The sequence below is a fragment of the Rhinolophus hipposideros genome, assembly GCF_964194185.1.
Source record: "Rhinolophus hipposideros genome assembly, chromosome: 5".
Lineage (NCBI taxonomy): Eukaryota > Metazoa > Chordata > Mammalia > Chiroptera > Rhinolophidae > Rhinolophus > Rhinolophus hipposideros.
The window spans coordinates 79,403,494-79,428,999 of NC_138051.1; the positions used below are offsets into that span (position 1 = coordinate 79,403,494).

General features: G+C 43.4%; 1 protein-coding gene across 1 annotated transcript; it reads left to right on the forward strand.

Annotated features, from left to right (window-relative positions):
- The first annotated feature begins 4,627 nt into the window (after positions 1 to 4,627).
- Positions 4,628 to 25,506, forward strand: BATF (basic leucine zipper ATF-like transcription factor). Its single transcript, XM_081048127.1, has 3 exons — positions 4,628 to 4,926; positions 7,268 to 7,372; positions 24,995 to 25,506. Exons 1-3 carry the CDS (start codon positions 4,864 to 4,866, stop codon positions 25,202 to 25,204), a joined length of 378 nt encoding a protein of 125 aa, XP_080904253.1. The 5' UTR covers positions 4,628 to 4,863; the 3' UTR covers positions 25,205 to 25,506.

Below are 25,506 nucleotides of genomic sequence, written 5' to 3' on the forward strand. Positions count from 1 at the left end.
TTTTAAGCCCTTGAAGCTTGTTGTGGGTTGTTAGGCAGCAAAAGCTAACTGATCACCATCTCATTCTGAGAAAAAGTCAAGTACTAACTGTATTTCCAGTACTTAGAACATTGCTTGGTACATGGTAATGCTCAATAAATATGTGTTGCATAAAATGTGTAAATGGAGTTAACATTCTAATAAGGGGAACAGGAAAAAACTAAGTAAATAAACTAGTCAAATAGTTATAAAATTTGGTAAGTACTATGAAGGAAATAGTGACTGAGGTAGAGTATCACAGAGTGGAAGTGGGAAGGTGGGTCCTCCAGACACTCCCCACTTCTTTCAGAACAAAAGCCAAAATCCTTGTAGTGGCCTCCAAGGACCTATATGCTACTGCTGACTTCAGTTCCTGCCATTCACTACCTCTCTGCTCCAGCTACCTGGCCTCACTGCTAGTCCTGTAGCACATCAAACACACTCCCACCTCAGGTCCCTGATGGAACCTTCTTCCGCTAGACACCCACACGCATGTGCTCCCTTCCTTCCTTCCGGTCTCTGCTCAGATGTCCCCCGTTCAGTAAGACCTTCATGGCCACCCTGTAGAAATAGCAACCCATTGCTCCCTGGATTTCCCTAACCCCTACTTGCTTTATTTTTCTCCATAGTAATTGTCACCATCTGATGCATTATATATTAACTTTTTAAAAATTTTTTTAATTTTTATTGGGGCATGTTGGGGAACAGTGTGTTTCTCCAGGACCCATCAGCTCCAAGTCAAGTCATTGTCCTTCATTCTAGTTGTAGAGGGCACAACTCACTGGCCCATGTGGGAATCGAACTGGCAACCCTGTTGTTCAGAGCTCGCGCTTTAACCAACCGAGCCATCCAGCTGCCTCTATATTAACTTTTTTGCTTACTGTCTGCCTCCCCCACTCAAATACAACTTCCACATGGGAAGGAATTTTGTTTGCTCAATTTACCCTTAGGACAATACGTTTGTCTTGGTGCAGAATTCAGCCAGTGAATACAAAAATCCTTTAAGGGCCATACTTCCTATCAATCCTAAAATTAAGCAGAGCAAACATTTGGCTTTGAGCCTTACTGGGAATAAGGCAAGCCCTTTTTAAAATGCCAAAATGCCCAGGTAAGTGTTGGATTGCTGTGGGGACAGAACCAGGAGTGCAGTTTCCAGGCTCTTGGCCTCACATGGAAAGGTGCTGGCTCAGGTAGTAAATGGCCATCAACTGTGATTGGCTGGCTATCAGCTGTGGCTAGTTGGCCATCAGCTGTAACCAGTGAGCTGGTAACACTAATATAACTGGTTACTAATATAACTGCTGTGGCTACACTAGCAGAAAAAATGAGGGCTAACAAGAAGATGGTGGTTGAGCCTGCAAGTGGCAGAGTGAGGGTTGTGAACAGTGTGGCTCCTGCTTCCTGTGTCTCCAACCCAGCCGCCAGAGAGACTATAGTGGTGTGACTCCTTTACCTATGACTCTCTGTGTGTTCCTTTTTGGCCTCACTGTGTCCTACGTTCTTAAGTGGGGAGCGGGACCAGAGACCCTACAGGCCACCCCATGTGACACATGGCGCAGCGAGCAGGGTAGGGTGCCGGACAAAGGACAAAGCTCTCCAAAAGGCGGTGGAGCAGTTTGTGCATATGAATACTCAGTCACAGGAAGACCAGGAGGAGCAGCTGCCAGAGAGCTGGACCCGCGTGGAGGGGTGGGAAGACGTGGACGGTTCCCCAACCAGCAGAGGCCGGAGAAAGCGAAGGTCGTTGCCACTCTATGGGCTGGGAAGTGCTTGCTGAGGCAGCCCGGATGCAGGACTTGTAGTCCCAGGAGGAAACACTTGCTGAGTCCTCACCCCCAGGATAGCCCTGAAGAATGACTATGGACTTTGGGGAATTGCCTTCCATCCTAATTTAATGGACCGCTTGACTGTTTGGGAACATACTACCATGTAGTGGAACTGGCGGATGTTTGCTTTTGTGTCTTGACCAGCAGCCATCGAGAATATGTAAGTACCTTGACTGTGAGCTGCTGCTGTTCCAGTACGGTACCCTGAGAGGCCCAGAGAGAGTGGCAGTGCCCTGAGAGCCTTGGCTGAGCCCAGAGAGAGTGGCAGTGCCCTGAGAGCCCTGGCTGAGTCCAGGAAGTCTGGCTGTGCCCAGAGAGAGTGGCAGTGCCCTGAGAACCCTGGCTGTGCCCAGAGAGCCTGGCTGTGTCCCGGATATTGCATTCCCCTCCAGGCTCCTCACACAGGGCCCCTTGCGGAAGACACTTGTGGCATAACTTGTGAGGCGAGACCCTGTAGGGGTGGAATGTGGGGACAGAACCAGGAGTGCAGTTTCCAGGCTCTCGGCCTCACGTGGAAAGGTGCTCACTCAGGTAGTAAATGGCCATCAACTGTGATTGGATGGCCATCAGCTGTGGCTAGTTGGCCGTGAGCTGTAACCAGTGACCCATTGGCCACTAATAACTGCCGTGGCTACACTAGCAGAAAAAATGGGGGCTAGCAAGAAGATGGTGGCTGAGCTAGCAAGCGGCAGAGTGTGGATTGCGGATTGCAGAGAGGCGGATTGCAGCTAGTAAATGGGGAGTAGGTCGGTTGGCAGAAAAGCGGACAGTAGGTCGCACGTCGTGTGAATCCAGCCTCTAGTGAGACTATAGTGGTATGACTCCCCTACCTATGGCTCCATGGGTGTTCCTTTTTGGCCTCACTGTGTCCTGTGTTCTTATGTGGGGAGCGGGACCAGAGACCCCGCATGACACCCTGCATGACAATTGCTTGCTGAGAACTCTACAAAGGTGCCCATTGCCAGGCCAGCGAGTAACATTACAAGGCTAGTAACACTGTAACAGCCATTTGTAGCATTTTTTACAGTCTGCTAGGGGCATTTTTTAAAATTTAATTTATTAGGTTCAGTTGTGCAAAACACAATATAATGATTATAGACATTTACACCCCTCACAAAGTGACAATCCCACCAAGTCTACTACCCCTCTGACACTGTACATACTGTGTTTCCCCGAAATTAAGACCTGGCCGGACCATCAGCTCTAATGCGTCTTTTGGAGCAAAAATTAATATAAGACCCGGTCTTATTTTAATATAACATAAGACCGGGTCTATAATATAATATAATATAACATAACATAACATAACATAACATAACATAACATAATATAATATAATATAATATCAGGTCTTATATTAATTTTTGCTCCAAAAGACGCATTAAAGCTGATGGTCCGGCTCAGTCTTATTTTCAGGGAAACACGGTAGTTATTATAACACCATTGACTATATTCCCTATGCTGTGCTTTATATCCCACAACTGCCTATCACTCTATCTATCTATCTATCTATCTATCTATCTATCTATCTATTTATCTATAATTTATCTATCTATCTAATTATAGTTGACATTCAATATTGTTTTATATTAGTTTCAGGTGGATAGCACAGTAGTTAGGCATTTACATAATCTATGAAGTGATTCCCCCCTTAAGTCCAGTACCCATCTGATACCCTACATAGTCTTTACAACATTATTGATTATATTCCCCATCTCTGTGACTATTTTGTGACTACCAATTTGTGCTTTCTAATCCCTTCACCTTCTCCCCCAACCCCCTTCCCATCTAGCAACCATCAGTTTTGTCTCTGTTGAGTTGCTATGTGCATTTTTAATCCACGCTATTATTTGCTTCTCAAAACAGCCTTGAGGGGTGGGCAGGGCACATTTTATCATTCTCCATGTACAGATAGAGATCATGAGGGACACAGAGCTCAGGTGAGATTTCCAAGGCCACAGATACACTAAGTGGTCAAGCCAGATATTAAATCCTGGTTGGTATGACTCCAAGTACAGTGCTCATTTCATCATCATCATTATTATTACTATTATTATTGTTATTATTATTATTATTATTATTACTATTTCTCCATTCTGGGCTCTAACCTGATGACCTTCTTGAATCAAGATTCAAAACCAATCTTGAGCTTTTGAAAGACTCTCAACATGAGAGGCATCTATTCTCTAAAGAGAGCCCCTTGCCAAGAGACATAGATGAGTAAACTTTTAGAACATCAGTTTCAGAGTCTCCCCAGTAGCTTCAGCTGGACCACAGCCTTTTCTCTTTGATAGGAAAGAGTTGTGCCCTGGGGCCACTTCGTCCCCTTCCCACTCCAAGGCTTGCTGGACTGCAAGGGCAGTGAGATAGGCTCATGTAAGACAGGGTGGGCAGCTGCTTTCAGGCAAAAACCAGAAAGAAATCCCAGTCTCATGCTTTATTTTGGTTTAAAAATCAAGTCGGGTGATAATGGAAACTCTTTCCTTGCTCTCCTCTCCTTTCTGCCTGTGTTGACAGTAGACCGACTTGCTAATTCTGGCTAGGGTTTTTCCCTCCCTGGGCTGTTTTTCTCTTTTATCTTCATCAATTGAAGAGAGCTGTTCTGCCTTTCAAACTGTCGGAAGGTATCTGGGGTTTTGTGTATTTTTTTTTCTTTCTTTCACATAATTCTGTGGGTCTTTTCCCAGATATGTATTTTATCTCAAATTAACTTCTAACTTAAGTTTCCGCCCATGTGACTTCCAGCGTGAGTTACCAGAAACCACAAGAGAGAGAGAGAGAGAGAGAGAGAGAGAGCGAGAGCCCCAAAGCCAGCGACATGTCCCAGTGGGGAGCAGTGCTTCTGCACCCCAGTGTGAGGAGGACGCAGGGGTCAGAGGTGGTTGCAGGGCGGGCAGAGGAAGGACCTGACGAGGGGAGTGGGCTAGTAGTCAGGGAGCAGTCAGGAAGGGAGGCCAGCTGCTGACAAGATAGCCCTGAAGCATCTGGAGCTGCGTGGAAAGCCCGGAAGACTGCAGCCATGCCTCACAGTTCTGACAGCAGTGACTCCAGCTTCAGCCGCTCTCCTCCCCCCGGCAAACAGGTAGAGTACTTCTTTCCCTCCCTTCTACCTTCTGATTCTCCTGTGGGGGTGGCAAGAAGAGGGGCTGGCTTCCTTGTCCTGCCCAGGGAGCTGAGGAGCAAGGAAGTGGCTGGTGTCATGAGCATTCTGTTAGATTTAAGACATGATATTTGCAATCAAGCTGAGCATATCGGCAGAGACCTTCATCCTTCTGCCCATTCTGCCAACGTTCCTTTTCCTCTTCGTTCCCCGATGGCACCCATTGCCTCCGCCTCACATGGATTCCCACCCCAGGAAGCTTTCTAGGAAGCCAAGAGGAGAATGAGCATCAAAGAACTGTGGTCTCACAGAGGAAAGGCTCTACCTTTCTCCAAGGCAGTAAAAAGTGGGAGGAGGAGTGTTACTGTGTGCTGAAGGCATGCACGACCCAAAGGCTGGCCATGTAGTTTCCCCGGAGACAGCCATCGGGGCAAGAGAGAAAGGGGCTCCGGTAAAGTACACGAGGGAAAAAAACAAGTTAAAAGGAGGAGGAACCCGTGCAGCCCAGAAGAATCTATCTTGTTTACTGGGGCACTGTCCCTGTTGATAGCACAGCCAGCAGAGAGGCATGCTGGAGCTGCGACCAACACCTCTTTCCCCTATGGCTTCTGGACAGGAGGAAAGAAATAAATCAGGACGTTACTGTGGAGTCTGGGAGACATTCAATAGTATCTCAGCTCAGCTCTGGGGAAACCAGAGAGATTGAGGTACAGATTCTGGGAACGTTTGGTGTGCAGACTGTGAATTCCAAGTCAAAAGTTTCCAGCTTGAGGGTTGCCAGAAAATGGGGCACCCTGCCTGCCTCACAGCTTCGGGGGCTTTCTCTACACCAGATTCCTTGACATCCCTCCCTATAGGAAGGTTTCTTTCTCATCCAATACATCAATGGATTAAAATTTCATCTCCAACTTTATGGCTTAAAAGCCACATTCTTTCTTTAGCACAGATATCCAAGAGGGCTTTCAAAATGCTGCAGCCAAAATAAAAATACAGAAATGTATACTAGGTATAGCATCGGCCATGAACAGCTAACGGAGGAGAGGCAGGTTAGAAAAGTAACTAGTGGAGACCTCTAGAGGGCAAACCATCTAGTCCTCTCCTCAAGATGGTATCAGAGGGGCTCAGACTGCCTGGAAGTCTACTCTTCTTAGGAAGGAAATTACTCATGGCTTCTATGGTAACCCGATCCCTATGCCCCTTAGAGGAAGAGCACTTCCTTCCTATCTAACCCAATGCCCTCCTACTGCAATCGCCTGGAAGTGTTGAGCACATTAGTGAGATATGCTTGGTGAGCACAGAGTCTTACCCTAGGACCTGTGCGCCTCTAGCCTGTGGAGATGTGAGAGGGAACAGGGCAGGAGTTGCAGAAGGGTTTTCCTCAGACTCCTGTATTTGTCCTGCAGCATTGGGGGTAGAGCTAGAGTTAAACTCTCTGCCCACATCGAGGACAGACCAATCTGTGGGGCGTACTTGGAGAACACCCAAAGGTCTTCTTGTCCCCTTAAGCACACATCTGCTACCAGCCACAGTCAGATCATCTTCACAACTAAAGCTGTTCTTGGCCTCTAGTTTATACCAGGCATTGTGCTCAGGGCCATGGGGAATGTCAAGGTAACTGAGCATCATGAAGGGAATGCAGGCAAAGAAGGGACAGATCTGGGATGGGGACTTCAGCCCAGGACTGCAGCAGTAGGCTCATGGGGTACAGGCCAGTGAGGTTTGGGGATGGGGCTTGGAAAGGCATCAGACTTAGCATTGGAAGATGTCACTCCCAGATCACTCTGAGCTCTTGGGCAAGCTCTTTGAGCCTCAGTTTCCTCACATATAAGATGGAAATAATAATATCGACTTCACAGAATGGGGGAAATAAACAAGAACACCTCTGAAAAAGCACTTGTATGCAAGCTGGCATGGAGTAGCTGTTCAAGTTTTTTGCACAAGTTTTGGGGGAAAAAAATACAAGAAGGTTCTAGGCCAAAAAGTGAGAGAGTGAGGGTGGAGCAGCCCTGAAGAGGAGGAGAGGTGATAAAACACACTTCATCGCCTTAACCATTTTTTTCCAAGTACAGCTCTATTGAGGCCTCAAGGTCTTTGCCCTCTTCCTGTAACTTTTGGCCAAAAAAGTTATAGAGACCCAAGGGAGCATAACAGAGTGTGGGGAAGAGTTCTTGTCTGGATTCAGCCTTTTGGTAAACAGGGGATGGGCAAATGAAAAGACGAAGAAATGGAAGGGTGGGTGGACGGACACCAAACACCGTGAGAGCCTGCTTTTGCTCAGAAGAGAGGAGCAGATGTGCCTAATTCTCATCACTCTGCTTCCCAGGACTCCTCTGATGATGTGAGGAAAGTTCAGAGAAGGGAGAAAAATCGCATCGCTGCCCAGAAGAGCCGACAGAGGCAGACGCAGAAAGCCGACACCCTGCACTTGGTGAGTGTTCAGAACTTTCTTTATCCTCCCGAGTGTTAGGCTTTGCTCCTTCCCACCCCACGGCTGCTTGGACCATAGCTTTGAATCTGCCTGCATGGGGATGTGGGTGTGGGGAGAGTAAGTGGAGGGGGGAGGGCTGTGGGGTGAGGCGGGAGGGGGTGCTCTCCTATGTGTGTTTTGAGAAGATGCTGGCAGGGAATTAGCCAGAAGGCCGAAAGAGAAAGGGTCCCTTCTTCCTGCCCCCGGAAAGGGGACGAGGGGTAAATGAGTTGGGTGTGGGAAGCCCAGAGACTGAGTGGAAGGCAGAAGCAGCTGCTCAGAGACAGGGTACCTAGAGAGAGCTAATCCCTCATGAACCTGGAGAGCAGAAGGCAGGACTGTCTTTGGGAGGAATTTAGAAGGCGTGAAGGGCTTTGGGAGAGCCCAATATCCCACTATGCTAGGATCCCAAGTAGTCCCATCCTCTGGCAGGCCAGTTGGGCAGCCGCCCTGGGCCCTACACTTGGGGCAAGGAGGTCCAGAGGGTGCTGCACCTTTCTCCTCTTTCTTGAACATCATTAAGGTTTTATTTCAAAATTTCTATTTTCAATGATATCCTAAGGGGGTCTGTGGAAGGTGGGGTTTCAAGTGCACTTATCTGGGATGGTCACCATCCTGGTTGAGTTGTCACTAGTCTCAAACTTTCTAGAGAAGGCTCTGACCCCTGGCTTGAGCCAGGACCCTGGGCAATGCTGCACTACAATCCTACCAGCAGCCCAAGGCCTGGTTGGTGTTTTTAAATTCTGGCCGTGTGCTTCTACGAGCAGTGCTCCCTCCCTGTCCCACACCTTACCTCTCTTCACTCTGCCCCTGAATGCGGTCCTTGTTCAACCAACTCTCAGTTCACTGGCTCCTTCGTCTTCCATCCCTTCATCCCTCCCTCTCGCAACACTGCCCTCCTGTCCTTCCTCCTGAACCTTTCCCAAACTTCCAGCATTCTAGTAATTCACTTCAATGGTAAAAAGAGCAATTGGCATAAAAAATGAATACGCTTGTGTTTATTTGAAAGATTAGCATGGCAATCAGCCAGTGAGAATAGTTGTTTTAATCTTATCAAGAAAAAGTCTCTGTATGGTATCAGATGGGTAGTAGACTGGGGTGATCTCTTCATAAGGTGCGAAAATGTCTAATCACTATGCTGTACACCTGAAATTAATGGGATATTGTTTGTCAACTGTAATTTTAAAAAGGAATTAAAAAAAAGTAAGATGTAGTTTTAGAAAAAAAACATGCTTCTTTAAGTTTTGTAAAGAAGCAGAGAGCAAGCTGCACCAACATCTCTGATTGGATGCTTGCGTTTTATTTGAAATGTATTCAGCCTATCGTCTGTTGCATACTAACATAGTTTTAAGTTCATAAGTATTTGTTGTATTGAACAAAAAAAGAATGAATGAACAGCAAGTCTGTTCTTTCTGGTAACTGTGATCAGACATCTGAATGTTAAGTTGTCAGTGGCCTGTGACTTACACATTCTCCATGATTTCATTATGGCTTAGGGTCTCGCAACACTCCACTTCACTATTTTAAGCTTGAAAGTCTATGATCACTCGCTTTGTCTCTATCAGAGTCTGATTCTGTTCAACATTCTTTAGAGCAAGCCAGCAAACAAACAAAAATTAGAAAGGATAAAGCCCTTTCTTTTACTGTGCAAGTAGACAATGTTCTGAGCCTAGAAAACTGCTATAAGCTTTCTAAGTCTGAATATATATATATATATATATATATATATATATATATATACACACACATATATGTATGTATACATATTTTTTGTTTGTTTTAAATGTGGAAACTGAGTATAGCTCAGCAGCTCTGCAGTCGGAAGGGCAGGGTTTGAATCGCAGCTCTACCACTTGCTACCCATGAGACCGACCTTAGAGACATTCTTAACCTCCCTTAGACTCAGTTTCTGAATCTATAAAATGGGAAACGACAGTAAGTACCTTATAGAGATAGTGCATGTAAAGAGTTCCACACAATGCCTGGTGTCTAACAAATGTTCAAAAACTTTAAGTACAATAAGTATAATATTAATAATAGTTATTTTTATAAGAAGCAAAACAAATAACCATAGACTCTCAGGGCTGAAAGATTTCTTAAAGGCTGGAAAGTTCAGACACACTTTTGATACTTCAGACTCCTCTATAATTCCTCCACCCCAGAAATCGTCCCCAACTTATGCCTGGTCACTTCTAATGACAGAGAGCTTTCTGTCTCCTACCATGAGCAAAGGAGACGTCGCTATCTTGAGCTGTACCACTGTCTCCCTGTGCATTTACCCCATGGGTCTTTATTCAAACCCTTGGGGACATATCAGTGAAGGTGGTAAGTATGTTTCTTTGCTGTGGTGAGGTTTTCAACTCTGACTCAGCTATATCTCTCTATAAGAGTTGGAACCAAAAGTTAAGCCCATCTGATCGTACTAGTCATGACTAGATTGGGATAATCTCTGGGGCTTAGAGAGCACGGACCCCCAGGCATGTAGTCACCATGTCCACACCCACACTCCCAGCTTCTGTCTCTAGAATGTTCCCATCTTCCCCACACCTGGACACAAAATCCTCTCCACTCCTTTCTTTTGAGCACCACCGAGTTCATCTTTGCCCAAAGACTAGGTCACATCAGAGTTTACAAAGCAAGCCTGGGGATTGCAGCCAATGCAACTTAGGTTTCTTGACTTGGGGTAGAAGCCTTTGACAGCAACATATCCATCTGCCACCATCAGAGGGTTTGGTTGTGGTCTGAAATGTTCATTTCCTCTCAGACAGTAATCACCCGTCTTCTCCATCCATTCGCCTCTTAATTATGTTTGTAATTCAGGTAGAAAATCTTCTGGTTTACCACCAACATTATTAGGGCTGAGTGCTTGGTTTGCCCTTGACTCCTTTTCATGCTTGGCTCCCCATTCTGAGGTTCTGGAACCATTCCCTGGCCCTCAGACATAGCCATTGGACTCATCTACCAAATACTTTAAGACCACGGTTCAGAAGCTACTGAGTGTACAGGATCAAATAAGGACCATGTTTCGTTTGTATCAGCTTGCTAGCCTCATAAATGCTAGGGTAACGTTGTTTTCTTGATTTCAACTTTGTCACTATTATTTCTCTTAAAATACCAAAAGAATCACCTTGTTTCTCCAGTGAGATTGTGGGATACTTGCTATTTAACATACATGGTTTACACCAAAATACTCTACATCGAGTGCTTTTACGACACTAGAGTAGGGAAAGACCCTCTTTCAATGATTGTATTTAATCTCATGCCAATGTTATAACATCTGGGCACTGACTACCCCTCACATAAACTGAATCAGGTGCTTCTTTTCATAATATCAGCAAACAGTCCACATTCTGTTTTCATTTTCTTTTGGTTGGGTGTCTCACACAGCACCCATCCCACTTAGTTCTTCTTCTCCTGAAGACAACTGTAAAGTCTGTTAGGTGTAGTAAAGGCATTGATTAAAAAGGAGAAAGGTATATCTTGACCAGTTCATTTTCAAAAGACATAAGTAGCTGATAAGTGCATCCAAGATAATCAGCTGAAAACCTATTAAAAATAATAAGAGAATCCGGTCAGTTTTCAAGGTTAACACAAAAAGTAATATCTTTCCTGTGTAAACCATAACCAATTAGAAAATTTAATCGGAGGAAAGATTCCATTTATAATACCAACAACAGCAAACGGAAGGAAGAAATAAATTTAACAAAAAATATGCGGAGCTTAATTTTAAAAATTGTAAGTGATTTAAAAAACACTCAAATAAATGAAAAGATATACCTTATATAAAGATAGCAATTTCATTAAATTAGTCTAAAATTTAGTTTAATGTGTTCCCAATAAAAATCCCATGGGACTTTCAGGGATTTGGAGGAGAACTAGATTAGCTATTCTAAATTCCCAGTGAAAAATAACCACGTGAGAATTTCCAGAAAAATTCTAAAGAAGGAGGGTAAATAGAGAAAATTAGCTGAACAAGATATTAAAATGAATTACAAATATAGAAATAAAAACAATATGGAAAAGACAGAACATTGGACAGAATAGAATACAGAAATAGACCCAAAAGCAAACTCAAATTTAAGACCCAAATATACATGTCAATTCCTAACACACAAATTCAAATGCAAAGTCACTAAGATGACATTTCAAACCAGGCAGTGAAAACTGAATTATTTAATAAACAGAGTTGGGACAACTGGCTAGCCATTTGGGGGCAAAGCTAGTTTCTTATTTCTTATACAACACACACACAGATTAAATGTAAATTAAAAAATTAAAAAGAAAGAAAGTAAACTAAAGAAACTTGGAAAAAATGTGCATTAAAAATTTATCTTGGAGTGGAGTCTTTTCCAAATAAACTATAAAACCTTGAAACCATAAAGGGAAAGATTGATATACATTTATCTTTGTAAAAAATGAAATTTTTTATATAGCTTAAAATGCTATATGCAAGATGCAAGGCAAATGACAGACTGGGAAATATATCGGCAACACATGACCAAAAAAGGGCATATTTCTTAGTACGTGAGATATCTCATAAATAAGAAAGTGATTAACAATACAAAGAAAAATGAGTGATGATTATGAATAGGCTTTTTACAGGAATAGAAAAATAAATGGCAAATAAATATGGAAAAGATACTAGATCTCACTTAGTGAAATCACAATGAAAGCAACATGAGAGTCCCCTGCCAGATTGGCAACGACAAAAATGTTAATACACAACGTTGCCAAAGCAATGGAGAATCAGGTATAACTACACACTACTAGTAAGGGTATAAGTCAATACAACAGAGGGCAATTTGACCATGTCCATTCAATTTATAAGTGCACATACCCTGTAACTTGGCAATTTTATATCTAGGAGTCTATTTACAAACAAACCCACAGGTCACACAATTATGGATAGATAAAGATAATCTTTGCTGCATTGTTCATCATAGCAAAGACTGGAAACAAGCTAAATATCCATCAGTAAGGGATTAATTACATTATGGTTTGCTCCTTCAGTGGAATGCCATGGAGTTGTTTAAATAATGGGTTACATCTGAATGTGCTAATCTGAAAAGATTACCAAACTTCTATACTCTTAACTGAACAAAGGTGTGAATATGCTACCTAGTTTGCTCCCATATGTGTTTTTACAAAAATCTACACGTGCGTAGGTGTATAAACTTAAAATTTTTCAAATGGATTTCCCCAAAAAACTGTTAATGGCATTTATTTCTGAAAAGTAAGATGAAAGGTATAAAGCAAGAGAGATACTTTGCATTTTTAACCTTTTTTATATAGTGTGGATGTTTCTATCACCTGTTTTCATTTTTATAACATAAATATTTAAATTCTCAACATTGATCATTACTGCGTATGCATCAGGATGATTTCTAATTTTGATTTCAAACGTTGAATAATCTTCCACTGTGACATTTTATCTCTTGAACATCCTACATAAATATCTCAGTCCTTTGGGAGAACCAACAGTCTGTGGGAATTTGCGAGGAATCCTAATGTCTACAGTACTAGAGAAGCCACTAGAAAGGATGGTTGACTGTAGTGGCTCTCTGGTGCCTTGTAGTAGGAAGGATCTGATTCAGTGTCCCAGGTCAGTGGGAAAGAGTTGAGATCAACTGACACGCTCTGTTCACGAAAAAGTAGAGGAGATGGTAGGCAGACAGTGATACGAGGCCAGGGCTGTGCTGTTGGCAAGTCAGATATGGCCTGGAGGATGGAACTGGATGCAAAGGAGAGTAACAGGACCAACTCTGAAAGCTGGAACTTTAGGTACTCCCTTAGGTGGGACAGGTGCCTGCCTGTGGCAGGCTCCTGAAGGAGTCGCATGCTAATTTAAAAAAAAGAGAAAGGTTTACGGGTTCCAGGGCATATCTTTAAAGCTATGTATCACGAGTGTAAATTATGCATGAAGTGAAGTTTTAAGCTGATGCTGTGAGAAGCAAGGTGTTTACAACTGGAGGAAAATTGAGTAATGGAGGAAAAGCTCAGCAAAGACGTTCACCTCCGGGGCCTCCTTAGACACTATTATTCTTGGTCTTCTGAGGAGTCCTAGAAGAGAAGTCTGCTTATGGTCCTTTTTCACTCACAGAGCTTTTTTTTCTCTCTCTCTCATGGAAACCATGCCATAAGGTTTATTGGCATAGAGAAGTTATAGGTAAAAACAAAAGAAAACTACACAATAACAACAAAACCACACAGAAGCAACATTCTGGCTAGTTCTACCCTAAAAAAGTTCAGTGTAAAATCAGTGAACCATCTGTGAAAAAGAGACATTTCTCTTGGCCTTTATTGCTGTGAACTTTTTATTAAAAACCTGTGAATTGAACACATGACTGTGCACCAGGCACTGTGTGTTAAGTGCTCTACTGGCTGTATCTCATTTAATCTGTACAAAAACCTTATTTTATAAGCCCTGTATTAAGTTGAGTAACCTGTCCAAGGTCACACAGCTGTAAGTAGGTCTGTCTGACTTCAGAATCCATCTTCTTCACCACTGAACTACACTGCCTCTTTCCTCAAACTCTCATGACGATGGAGTCATCTTCCATAACCTATATCCTCCTTGAATCTCTTCCTGAATTCATTTTTTTGGTCTTTAAGCAACATCCTCCAAAATTCACACTTTCCTCCTCCATCATTAGGCCTGGTCAAGAAAGAAAAGATGTCTCTATGTAATATATCAATATATCCATTGAAACATTTTTTTTTCAAAGAAAGCTATATAACAATAAATATTAACATCTTACGTGTGAATACTCTTTGGCACAGCAATTCCACTTACAAGAATCTGAAGAAAAAATGATGCACAAAGATGCTCAATTCATCATTATTTGTGAACAGTAAACATTTTACCAATACTATAAAATTGTACAGATGCCCGACAATAAGGGATTAAGCATATTATGAGATATTCATACACTAGAATTTTATGCTGGCACTAAAAATGACAATGAGATCTGTATTTATCAACATAGAAAGATGTCAATGACATAGCATTGAGTGAAAAAAGCAAATTACAAAGAGTATTCAGAGCATAATCCTGTTAATGTAAAATTTGTGGCTTTGGGGCATATTTGCATGCATAAAAAGATATCTGGAAAGATATTCTCCAAAATGCTGACAGTGATTATTTCTGAGTGGCTGAGGTTTGAGTAGCTTACTTTATTCCTAGTACTTTCCTGTAATTTTTCTTTTATTATGGTGAATGTATACTGTTTTCTCAATCAGAATAAAAAATTAGACTATTTTAATTTGGGAAGGAAAAGCATGTCAAGGCCATCTACCACCTCTATCTGCTTGTCCCACCGAAGGTGGGTCAGTGTGGGAGGCTTATGTGAAAGGAGGCCAGTTCTACACCCATCTTGACTTCAGAAAGACCGTCTGTCCAAATGGGATTACAGGTGCCAGGTCACAAGGTGACGGCAGCCCATTCAGCAGATGTCTTCATGAAGCTGTCCTCAGCAGCACCCAGACTTCTTTCTCTTGAAAAGAATGGGGAAGTCTCACTAAAGAGCCTGTGCCCTAGGGTTTGGGGTTTTTCTTAGTCTCTTCTGTAGGACTCATTCTGGCTTTGTGCTTCCTAGGAGACATAGATAGTTTCCACAGCACAAAGTCCCCTTCAGATTGTGGGATATCTATAGAGGGTCCTGTCCTGGGTCCACATGGTAGCTAGTGGAGTGAGTGACAATAATTATGGTCACACTCCCTCATGTATAGAATCACAGAATTAAAAGGAAACTCAGGCCAACCTGTTGCATTACCGATGAGGACACTGATATCTTTTTCATGGACACCCAAGAACCCAAACCTCTTACCTGTCTACCCTTTGCTTTTGTTTTGTGCCACATTGCTAACCGGGACTTTGCTATGCAACTCATGTTGCTCTCACGTGTCCTTTTGCAAAGAGTAAACCAAGAAGTAAGCCGTTAACCAGAACGTGTGAATTGTGGAGACGCTCTCATTAACAGAACCCAAGCAAGAGACCAGAGAAAGAAAAAATTAGAGGGGCTGAGGTTTGAGAGGGGCTGAAGTTTAAATGTTTTTTTATTTAGAAAGGTGTTGGGGTGGCCGGTTAGCTCAGTTGGTTAGAGCTCAGTGCTCTTAACAACAAGGTTGCCGGTTCGATCCCCACATGGGCCACTTTGAGCTGCACCCTCCACAACTAGATTGAAGCAACTACTTGATTTGGAGCTGATGGGTCCTGGGAAAACACACTTAAAAAAAAATGTTAAAAGAATAAAAACAGTAAAAAATAAAAAGGTCTTAAAACTGTAATCCAAAATTTAAAGGACAGTGACCTATTGGGGAAAATATTGGCATCAAATGAAATAAATGCAGATTTAATATTTATACTATAGAAAAAAACTTTCTTTTTTAAGAAAAAACATCAAGACTCCAATAGATAAGTGGGCAGAGGCTATGAACATAAAGCTTATGTAACATTCTTCCTACCCCCATTTCCTAACCCTATTTTCTATTCTGACTGTAAAAACAATACATACTAAGGGTTTCTGAACCTTGGCACTATTGACATTTTGAGTCAGATAATTCTTTGTTGTGTGTGTGTGTGTGTGTGTGTGTGTGTGTGTGTGTGTGTAGGGTAGGGAGATTTTGGTGTGCATCGGCAATTGTAACATTTACCCACTGGATGCCTGTAGCACCATCTCACCCCTCACCCCCTGCTGTGACAACCAAAAATATTTCTAAACATTGCCCAATGTTGCCTGAGAGGGCAAAATTGCCCCTGGTTGAGAATGCTGTACTAGGGAACAGACACATAGAAAGTTCTTCCTTCTTAGTAACTGGTAACGTGTAACATTACAATGAAATTAAGAAACCCTTCAAAACACCAGTTGGCAACATAAATTATTTAAAATTATAACACCTAACTGCCAAGGAGGTTGTAGTGAAATGGATATATGCGTTCACCGCTGATGATGTACATCTTACATAACCCTTTGACAGTAATACTTACTGTGCATTGGAGGACTGATTGTGCCCTGTGCCCCAGTGATCTCACTCCTAGGAGCTCATCCTGCCAAATATTTCGACAAAACCCAACAACTAGATGTTCACTGCAGCATGATTTATAATAACAACATTTTGAAAACAACCAAAATGTCTCACATTAGAAAACCATTTTAAGTTAATTGTGGATCATTCATTTGATGGTGTAGCCATTAAAATTGTAGTTATGGTGATTATGTAAGTATGACAAAATTATGACAGAAAGGAAAATAGAAGTTGTAGATGTACTATGATTGAGACTTTATAAAAATAGGTGTTTTTACGTTTGTGAAAAAGGACAAGATGGCAACATATACCACTGAAAACAGTCATGCTAGAGGTTTGGGATCACCGTCATGTATAATTTTTTAAAAATATCTTTAACATAGTTATACTGTGTATGTTTTATTTAAATACATAAGAAAATGGTCAAATAGAGAACTGAGTGAAGTCTGGAGCAAACTGAGGATGAGAACATTGGATGTCACTGAGCTAGAGTTTGGGAGTCAGGTTTTGGTAGGGGATCTTATCATTTATCCTTCAAACGGGAACACTTTTGAGAGTGAAAAGGGGCACTAGTAAAAATTATGCCAAGACAATAGTTGTGAACGGGGACTGTCCTAGTAAACATCTGGTCGGCTTAGGTTTAGAGGCACCAAGAAGGGCGACTAAGGAAAATTCAAGAGTAGTGATTCAGTTCAGAGCCAAGCAGAGGGTACTAGAGTCCTAGGGCCTGCAATTCCTGAACCTGAGGACCCTGTAAATAAAATATTTTCTGGGTTCTCAGCTGGCATAAGAAGATGCCTTATTGCTAAGGGGGTAGAGTGGTTCAGAAAATTATGAAAGCAAAGGCCATATTCCTAGTACTAGAGCTATTGTCAACAGAAATGATTCATTCTGCTGTACAAGTATATAATCGCTTCCTCTGTGGTAGGCACAGTGTGTTCTCGGCGCTGAGAATACAGCAGGAACAAGACAGACTGAGTCCCTGATTTCATGGAGCCGACATTCAGTTGGAAGTCCGACTGGAAAATAAACAGACAAATAAATGAACACACTAATCCCACAAAGTAAGAGTGCTTTGAAGAAAATCAAAGAGTGCAACGTTGAAAGTGACTAAGGGATGGGAATAGGGAGAATGATCAGGGACGGCCTTTCTGAGGCCCTGACATTGAGACCAACTATGAGTCAAAGAAGAAGAGACTGGGAATATCTGGGGAAAAGATATTTTCAACAGAGTCTTGAGACCAAACTGAGTGTAGCCAGTCAAGCGTCAGAAAGATTCCGTATGGGGCTGCGGACAGTGAGGGAGTGAGAAGTTGCTCAGAAATAAAGGTGATTGTGCTCTAGGAACCAGGAACCAGATGAAGGCCAACAAAACTAATTCAAATCCTGGTTGGGGGATATATCTGAAGCAAAATTCTGACCTACAAAATGGGAAGCAATAGCCCTCACTGGGCTGTTTGAGGGTTAAATGAGAGAGCAAATGCAAAAACAAAGCAGTATTGTATTTTTTGTTTGTTTTGCATTGGGGAGAAGGTTGTATTTATTCATTTGTTTAATGCGGAGAGTCTGGCATTTTCCTATATATCAATTAGATGAAGATGTTGGATGTATCTTCATGTATGAAAACATATGGCCTTCTTTCCAGTTGTTTATAAAAGTTTAAGAACACTATTTCACTTGGTTTTTCACTGCAGCTGGTCAGGTCTCCTTCATTTGGTATGGGCGGGGAAGGTCAAGTCTGAGCTAGGGTAATTGCATACAGAGTTCTTAAGGCAGTGTCATTCTGCCACTCCCACCCCTTCGCATCATTTTGGGGAACAAAAGTGTTGCCAAGCAGGGGCTTGACCTGAACTTTTTGAGAAAGATGAATCTTACACTCATTTGTAACTATCCTAGAGTTACAAAGCCGAAGCTATTCGTGTACTTAAAGGGTAATTAAACACTCCTGGGAAGTTTGCGGACATCATACATTTACTTAGAAGACTATTTGCAGGTCTTAGATTTCAGTAAATGATTACAGATTCCAAGTTGGCAGTCAAGCAACATGATTTTATTGACCCCTTACTGTGTGCCAGGTATGGTCCTAGTCACTGAGGACAGAATGACGAAGACACTGATAGTCCCTACCTTCATGGAGCCCAACAATCCGTAACTAGTTTGATAAAGTTATAATTAATGAGATTCGAATAGTGCCCTACCTCTTGTATTTCCATCTGAAAAATGAATCCTTCTGGACTACTTGTAATTGTTTTCACCAAATATAATGTAATAGTAATATTAAGGCACTTCGTCTTAAATAGGCAGTAACTTCTAGAAAAAAATTTTGACTTAGAAAAATGTTCTTCCACCTCTTTCAAGCTCTTTGTGTTGTATATTTATACTATATATTATAAAATAAAATACATTTAATAAAATAAAAGTATTAAATATATACCTATATAATAAAATAAATGTAATAACATTAAACCTTGTATATATTTATATTTTTATATTATTTTTTAAAGAAGAATCAGCGATGGACATGATTCTCAAGCTAGTTGCTCACTTACCTCACCTGGGAAGTATTTTTTAAAATCTTGATGCTTGAGACCCACTCCAGAACAATTAACTTGGAATATTTCGGGGGTGAAGTCCATGCATTAAGATTTTTTTTAAAGCTCTTCAGGTAAATGCAGTGTGCAGCCAGGGTTGAGACTCGGGGAGCAGTGACATGTGAAGCCTGTCAGGAACATGTGGCAGACTGTGTGGGGTGTGTGTGTGTGGGGGGGGGGCAATTATGTGACCACATACTCACTCTGTCCCAGAGGCCTGGCAGCTTCAAACAAACAAAAGTAATTCAAACCTTTTGTGCTGATGGCAATTATTAGTGGTTTGTTTTTCAGAATTAGGCTTGTAATGATAACCTTCCTAACTGGAAGGATCAGTCAGGATGGCATTCAGCTACAAGCAATAGAAAACGATCAGACAGTGGCATCGATATGTCACAGTTTATTTTTCTCACATAACAAGAAGTTCAGAAGTGGATAGACCCGGTGTAGTGCAAGGATATCATCAAAGAACTAAGCTCCTTGTCTGTGTCTCTCTGTGCCGCCATCCTCAGTCTGTGACTCGTATTCTCAAAGCTTCAAGATGGCTGCTGAACCTCCAGGTGACAGAGGGTGGCCTTTGTCCTGGTGAGGCTTTGCCTTTTCGGTTGGGAAGGGAAGCGCCACCCCTCAGGTACTTCTGCTTCTATCTCATTGGTCAAAATCTGTCACATGGTAATCCCTAGGGAGAAGGGCAGCTGGGTATTTGAGGAATCCTTTTCCCAGCTTCTCTGGAGGAAAGTAAGGGGAAGGAGTTTGGGATAGATGCTGAGTGAGGTCACCTAGAGCATGTTTCTCATAGATGACGTCAATGTCATAGTATTGAAAGCCAAAGACTAAGTGACAGGACTCAAGATAGGGTCCTGAGGGCATGGCTGATGGGGCTAAGCATCAGCTGATGATGAGAGCATTGATGGTTCAGCTTTAGGGCATGAAAGTGAAGATTTCTCCAGAATCAGACATGTACATTATTCAGAGCAAAGACTAGTGGTTTAATAATTCTTCTCCTCTCCTCTCCTCATCAGGTGAGAGGCAGGAGTTGGGGCTAATTTCCCCAGGACTAGTGGGGGGAGGTAGGCATGGATCCTACTACGGCTTGGGCAATGTCCTGTCTCTCCGTTCACAGAGTTCTCCAGGAATGGTAGGCTCTGCCCTAGATGTGCATTTGATGGACAGGGGTTAGTAATTGCTGGAGATTAAACCTATAACTGGTTGTGAGGGACATAAGTGTCACACACTGTTTTTGTATTTAAGTGTGGGTGAGAGCTAAAAGGTCACCAACCTACCAATAAATAACTACATGTTCTGTTGAAGAAAAACACACGGACTATTTTCACCTTTCTGGAAATTGTGATTAGAAAATTCAAGGAGAAAATCAAGGCACTAAACCAGAACTGGCAGGAAGGACCAAGCCTGCTCAGAATGCTTGGAGAGTCCCTGCCAGAGCCTTGGGTGAAAGCCTATCTTTGGCCTTGGTCCCAGCTGGCTTCCCTGAGAATAAGGGACCTGCCTGGGGATTCCCCATCATTCAAGAGCTCTTTGAGTGACCCCCTCCTTGGCCCCTCCAGTAGGGAATTCCCCAGAATGTTCCCACACCCCCATGAAGCCTCCTCCTTAGCCACCCCCAAGCTGCTTGTACCTCATGATAGGAATGGTATCAAGTAATCCCACAGGTGAGGGTGAATTGTGAACATTAGCATCAGGATTTGCAAGAGGTAGGAAAAGAGGGAAGACGAAATTGGAAAGCCAACAGGGCTAAGACCTCACTGGAGATAATTATCAAATGTCATAAGATTTAAACAGACTTCAAAGGCAAGAGAGGATGGTGGGCCCAGACTCTGAAGCCTGACTGCCTGAATTCAGTACTAGTGGTGCAACTTACAAGCTGTGTGATCTTGAACAATCTGCTTCTCTGTACCTTTGGTTTTCCTCTTTTGCAAAATTTACATAATAATACTATCTACCACATAGGATTGTTGCAAAGATTAAATATAATGATCACTGGAATGTATTTAAAAGAGTTATTTGCACATGGTAGCATTCAATAAATGTTAGTTGTCATTAATCCAACCTCCATTATTCTTTTAACAATTTGGTTTCTACTAATCTTTCTCATATACATTGAGTCTACATCCCACTGTCCCCCGCACGTGCACGCTTGCACACACACACACACACACACACACACACACACACACTCCTTCCCAACAGGTGAAGGTTAGAGGTTCTAGTTTGCTAAGACTCAGGTAGTCAATTTGGAATCTGAAATATTCAAGAATTGAAGAGAGCTTGGAAATCTTCTAATCCTGTGGCTTTCAACATTTAGCGCACATTAGAATCCCCTGGGGAGCCTCTAACAACCAATGCCCAGGCTGCACCCCCCCACCCCCACCCGCCAATTAAATCAGAATCAAGCATCAGTATTGTTAAAGCTCCCCAGGAGGTCCCACTGATCCCAATGTGTGGCTGGGATTGAGAATCCACTGTTGAGAATCCAAGGTTGAGAATCACTGTTTTGGTCCAGTCTTCCCGTTTTAAAGTGAAGCAATGGCTCAGAAAGGGTGGGTCACCCAACCAGAACCAGGACCTAGGGCCCCTGTCCCTCATGACCACTGATGGAGCCCACTGTTATGTCGTTCAGACCTCGCTCTGCATCTGGAAGTAGGTCTAGCCTGGAGTTAGCCCTCTAGCAGAGTAGCTGGATAGGAGATTCCCTCAGACTCGGCAGGAGGCAGATGACCAACTCTGTGATTGGAAGAGTGTGACTGACTCAGGGATCTTGTACTGTGTTGTAGTTAAGGATCCCCCAAACTGAGACCCAGTTTTCTCCTGGGTGACTAAGGGCAGCCAAGGACTTCTTAGTGATCCCTGGAGATCTTTAGTCACTGGAGTCGCCAGTCTCTCAGGAGCAGCTGCTGAGTATGTTAGAAAGAGCCCAGAGCTGAGCAGGGGGAAGCCCCATGCCAGCCTTGCTGTGCCCGTGTGGTTATGGGGCTTTGGCTCAATCACTCACTCAAAGTTTCTGGGCCCATGAGAAACTAAGTGTCTTGAGGTAAATCCTATACCCCTTTCTCCTGGCAGCTGCTACCACCAGCCTGTAGTCATTTGGATTAGGGTTTGGGGAGTTGGTATATAGGCTTGTCCCAGAGTCTCAGTTCTCCTATAAAGTGAGGATAGTTATGGCAGCTGGCCTTCCATATCCACCTCAGAGGGTTATTGTAAGGAGCCTGAAGAACCTAAATGAATTCAAAAAGTAGAGAGCAGGTTACACGGAAGCCCAAACGCAAGCCCAGCCTCCCCTACTATAGCAGAAGGCATGAGTGTTAGAAGTCAAAATTTACTTCCCAAATATTCCTTTCCTCTTCCCTCTCACTGAGTTCTACGTTTCCGGCACCCATTAGGAAGTCGGGGGATGTGATCATTGTACCTCTGGGTAAACAGCTGCTCCCATGGCCGCCTTTGCCAGGTGCTCCTGTGTGAGCCCTTTCCAGGTCATGACTGCCCCAGGGAGGGTCAGAGTGGACCTAGCAATGGGAGGTGGGGATGTAGAGGGAGTAGGCTCCAGATTGGCTACTTCCTCCCACAAGGGAAGTTAAACTCTTCCTTTTGTAAGTGTCTGGCTGGCTGCATGGTCCCTGGGCTGGCAATGCTGGTTTCTCTGGGGCCGTAGCAGGAAGCAGTCTTGCTTCCCAAAGCAAAGACAAGTTTCTTGTCACAAGTGGTGGTTTTCTGGTTAGAGGCAGCCGTGGTTATGAACCCCCTCCTAGAGCTCTGGGGTCTGCAAGCCAGGCGGCAGGGAGAGGGAGGTGAGAAAGCTAGAGAGCTCAGCCAAACTTGATTAGGGAGAAAGAATCTGCTGTTACTTCCCGAAAGCTAGGCCTGCCTCTAGGCGGGGAGAAGGTCAGAGCGGTTCGTCCCTGTGCCCGCCTACCCCGCCCCTCCCTTCTGCCTCGGGGTTTGCCCAGGCTGCTCAGAGCACAGAATTTACAGTAAATGTTGTCACCAGTGGAAACTCTCAGAGGGGGCGAGGAAAAGGGCTAAAGGAAGGGGCCAGGACTCCCGGCCCCCAGTTCCCGTCTTACCAACACCCCCCAGTCTCACGTGTTGCTTTATCTTACCTTTCGGTAAAGAGGGGATGCCCTCCCTCTGGGATGTGCCCGTAAACAACCAAATGGTAAAACAAAGGAGCCAGCCCACCTGGCAAAAAAAGCAGCCCGTGCCTGTGATCCACTATTATGGCTCTTGGTATCTGACACCTCCACCGCACCCCCCATCCTATTTTAGAGATGAGGGTTTCCTTTGTACTGACCTAGGCACATTTTCTAGCTGAAAGCCACATACAGGAAATGCCAGGCTGAGGCTGAGCATGCTCAAATCTGCCTTTGATAAACGGATGGAAGTTGGCTTGATGGCTAAGAGCACAGTCTAAGCTCCTCTACCACTTAACCGGACGCGTGAGTTAAGGCAATTGGCAATGTAACTAGCTCTCTCATTAGTCTGCAGCTCATGCTTCCAGTGGATTATGTAAGGCAAATTTTAAATGTCAAGGTATCTCACATTTCCTCATTTCCCATTATAATTGTGAGTCAACTTTTAGTTCAGCAGTTGATATTATCAGCCAATCAATAAACATTTTGAGTTCAGACACAGTGTGTGTCAGGCACTTAATAAGTGCTTGAATAATTAAAACAATTTTAATATCATATTTAACTAGTGTTTTCAAACTTGCCTGATCATTAGAATAACCTACGACACTTTAAGTTAAAAATTCGGATTCCCAGAATTCACCCCACATCTCAAACCTCTCGAGTTGAAATCTCTAGATTAGAGGAAGGGCCTGAAACTATATTTTTTTAATAAGTCCTTGAATTAATTCTAATGACATGGTAAGTTTGGGAAATGCTGACCTACATCAAACAGAACTAGAACAATAAGACCTGGACTCCAAATAATCAGGATTCTTTTTAAACTTACATGTAATTTTTTTGCGTTTCCAGTGCCATTTTCCCTTCCGATGTGGCAACCAATGATTAGCAGGAAAGATTTGTTTGACTGAGTCAAGGAATGTGAACCTTAAAAGCACATTGGAAATCCAATTCCCCTGGGTTTTCTGAAGGTGAAATTGTTCCCAGTAAATACTAATTCCAGAGTATAACCGTTGATTAATTAATGATATGATCTGTCACCAGTACTCCTTATCCTGAGTTGTCCTGATTGGTATGTATCTGATGGGTTCTCCTAAGCAACAGGGGCAAAGTGTTTCTGGAAAAGAGGAAGCACAGGTTCTTGGGACACACCCAGAATGCTACTGTACAACAGGTTCTTGGGTGAGCAGAGCAGAGTGGAATCAAACACTGACCATTTACTATTTAGGACCCCAAGTGTCCAGAATCTGTGTGACACAGATATGGATTCCATTTGTAAGACTAAATGCAAACACTTGGAAAACACATAGTATAACAGATTGGAAGAGTACGATCAGTATGAGATGTTCTCGTAAACTCTTTTCTATTTTTTCAGGCTCTGGCCTGGCACACCTGTTTCCCTTGACATACACTTGCCACTTTCAAGCCATTTACACACTCTCAGAGACCTATGTACTTACATGCACAAAGGAGCACACTCATACAAATTCACACATGTGTTCATTCACACATACACCTCTATTAGTTGGGACCATCGGAAATGGCCATTCTTGTAGATTCAAACAGAAAAATATCAGCAATTTCTTATGGTTTAACCTAGTTTCTATGCATACAACTGCACAGCTGTACACATGCTTGTACAAATGCACCCATACAGCACATACAAATATGCACATGTGCACGCACTGCCATGTGCACACAGGGTCCCTGATGGCGTGCACCCTGACTGCTAGTGACAAGTCTAATCTGGACTGCTCCTGCTACCCCCCTCCGCAATCTCGGGGCCTGCCTTGACATTAATCTCCAATGCCAATCCCTCCCCTTCACAGGAGAGTGAAGACCTGGAGAAACAGAACGCGGCTCTGCGCAAGGAGATCAAGCAGCTCACAGAGGAGATGAAGTACTTCACGTCGGTGCTCAGCAGCCACGAGCCACTGTGTTCGGTGCTGGCTACCAGCACGTCTTCGCCCCCCGAGGTGGTGTACAGCACCCATGCTTTCCACCAGCCTCACGTCAGCTCCCCGCGCTTCCAGCCCTGACCTTTTCCAGAGCTGGGGAAGAGCAGAGCCCCACCTACTCCAGCAGGCCTTGGGAGGAGCACACAGACAGTAGCCAGGCTGCTTTTGTCCTCTGTCTACCTGGAGACATGGACACAGAGGCCTGGACAAGGACCGAGCACAAACAGGACTGTAGCATCTGGAAGTGTGTGAGGCCTCCCAGCAGGGCGGCAGCCCAGCAGCGTGTGCTGGACCCCCCATGGGTTGTACCAAACATGATGTTCAAGACCCACGGCACAGAAAAAGAAGGGCAAGCAAGGATTATTTTTCTAAATAAATGTCTT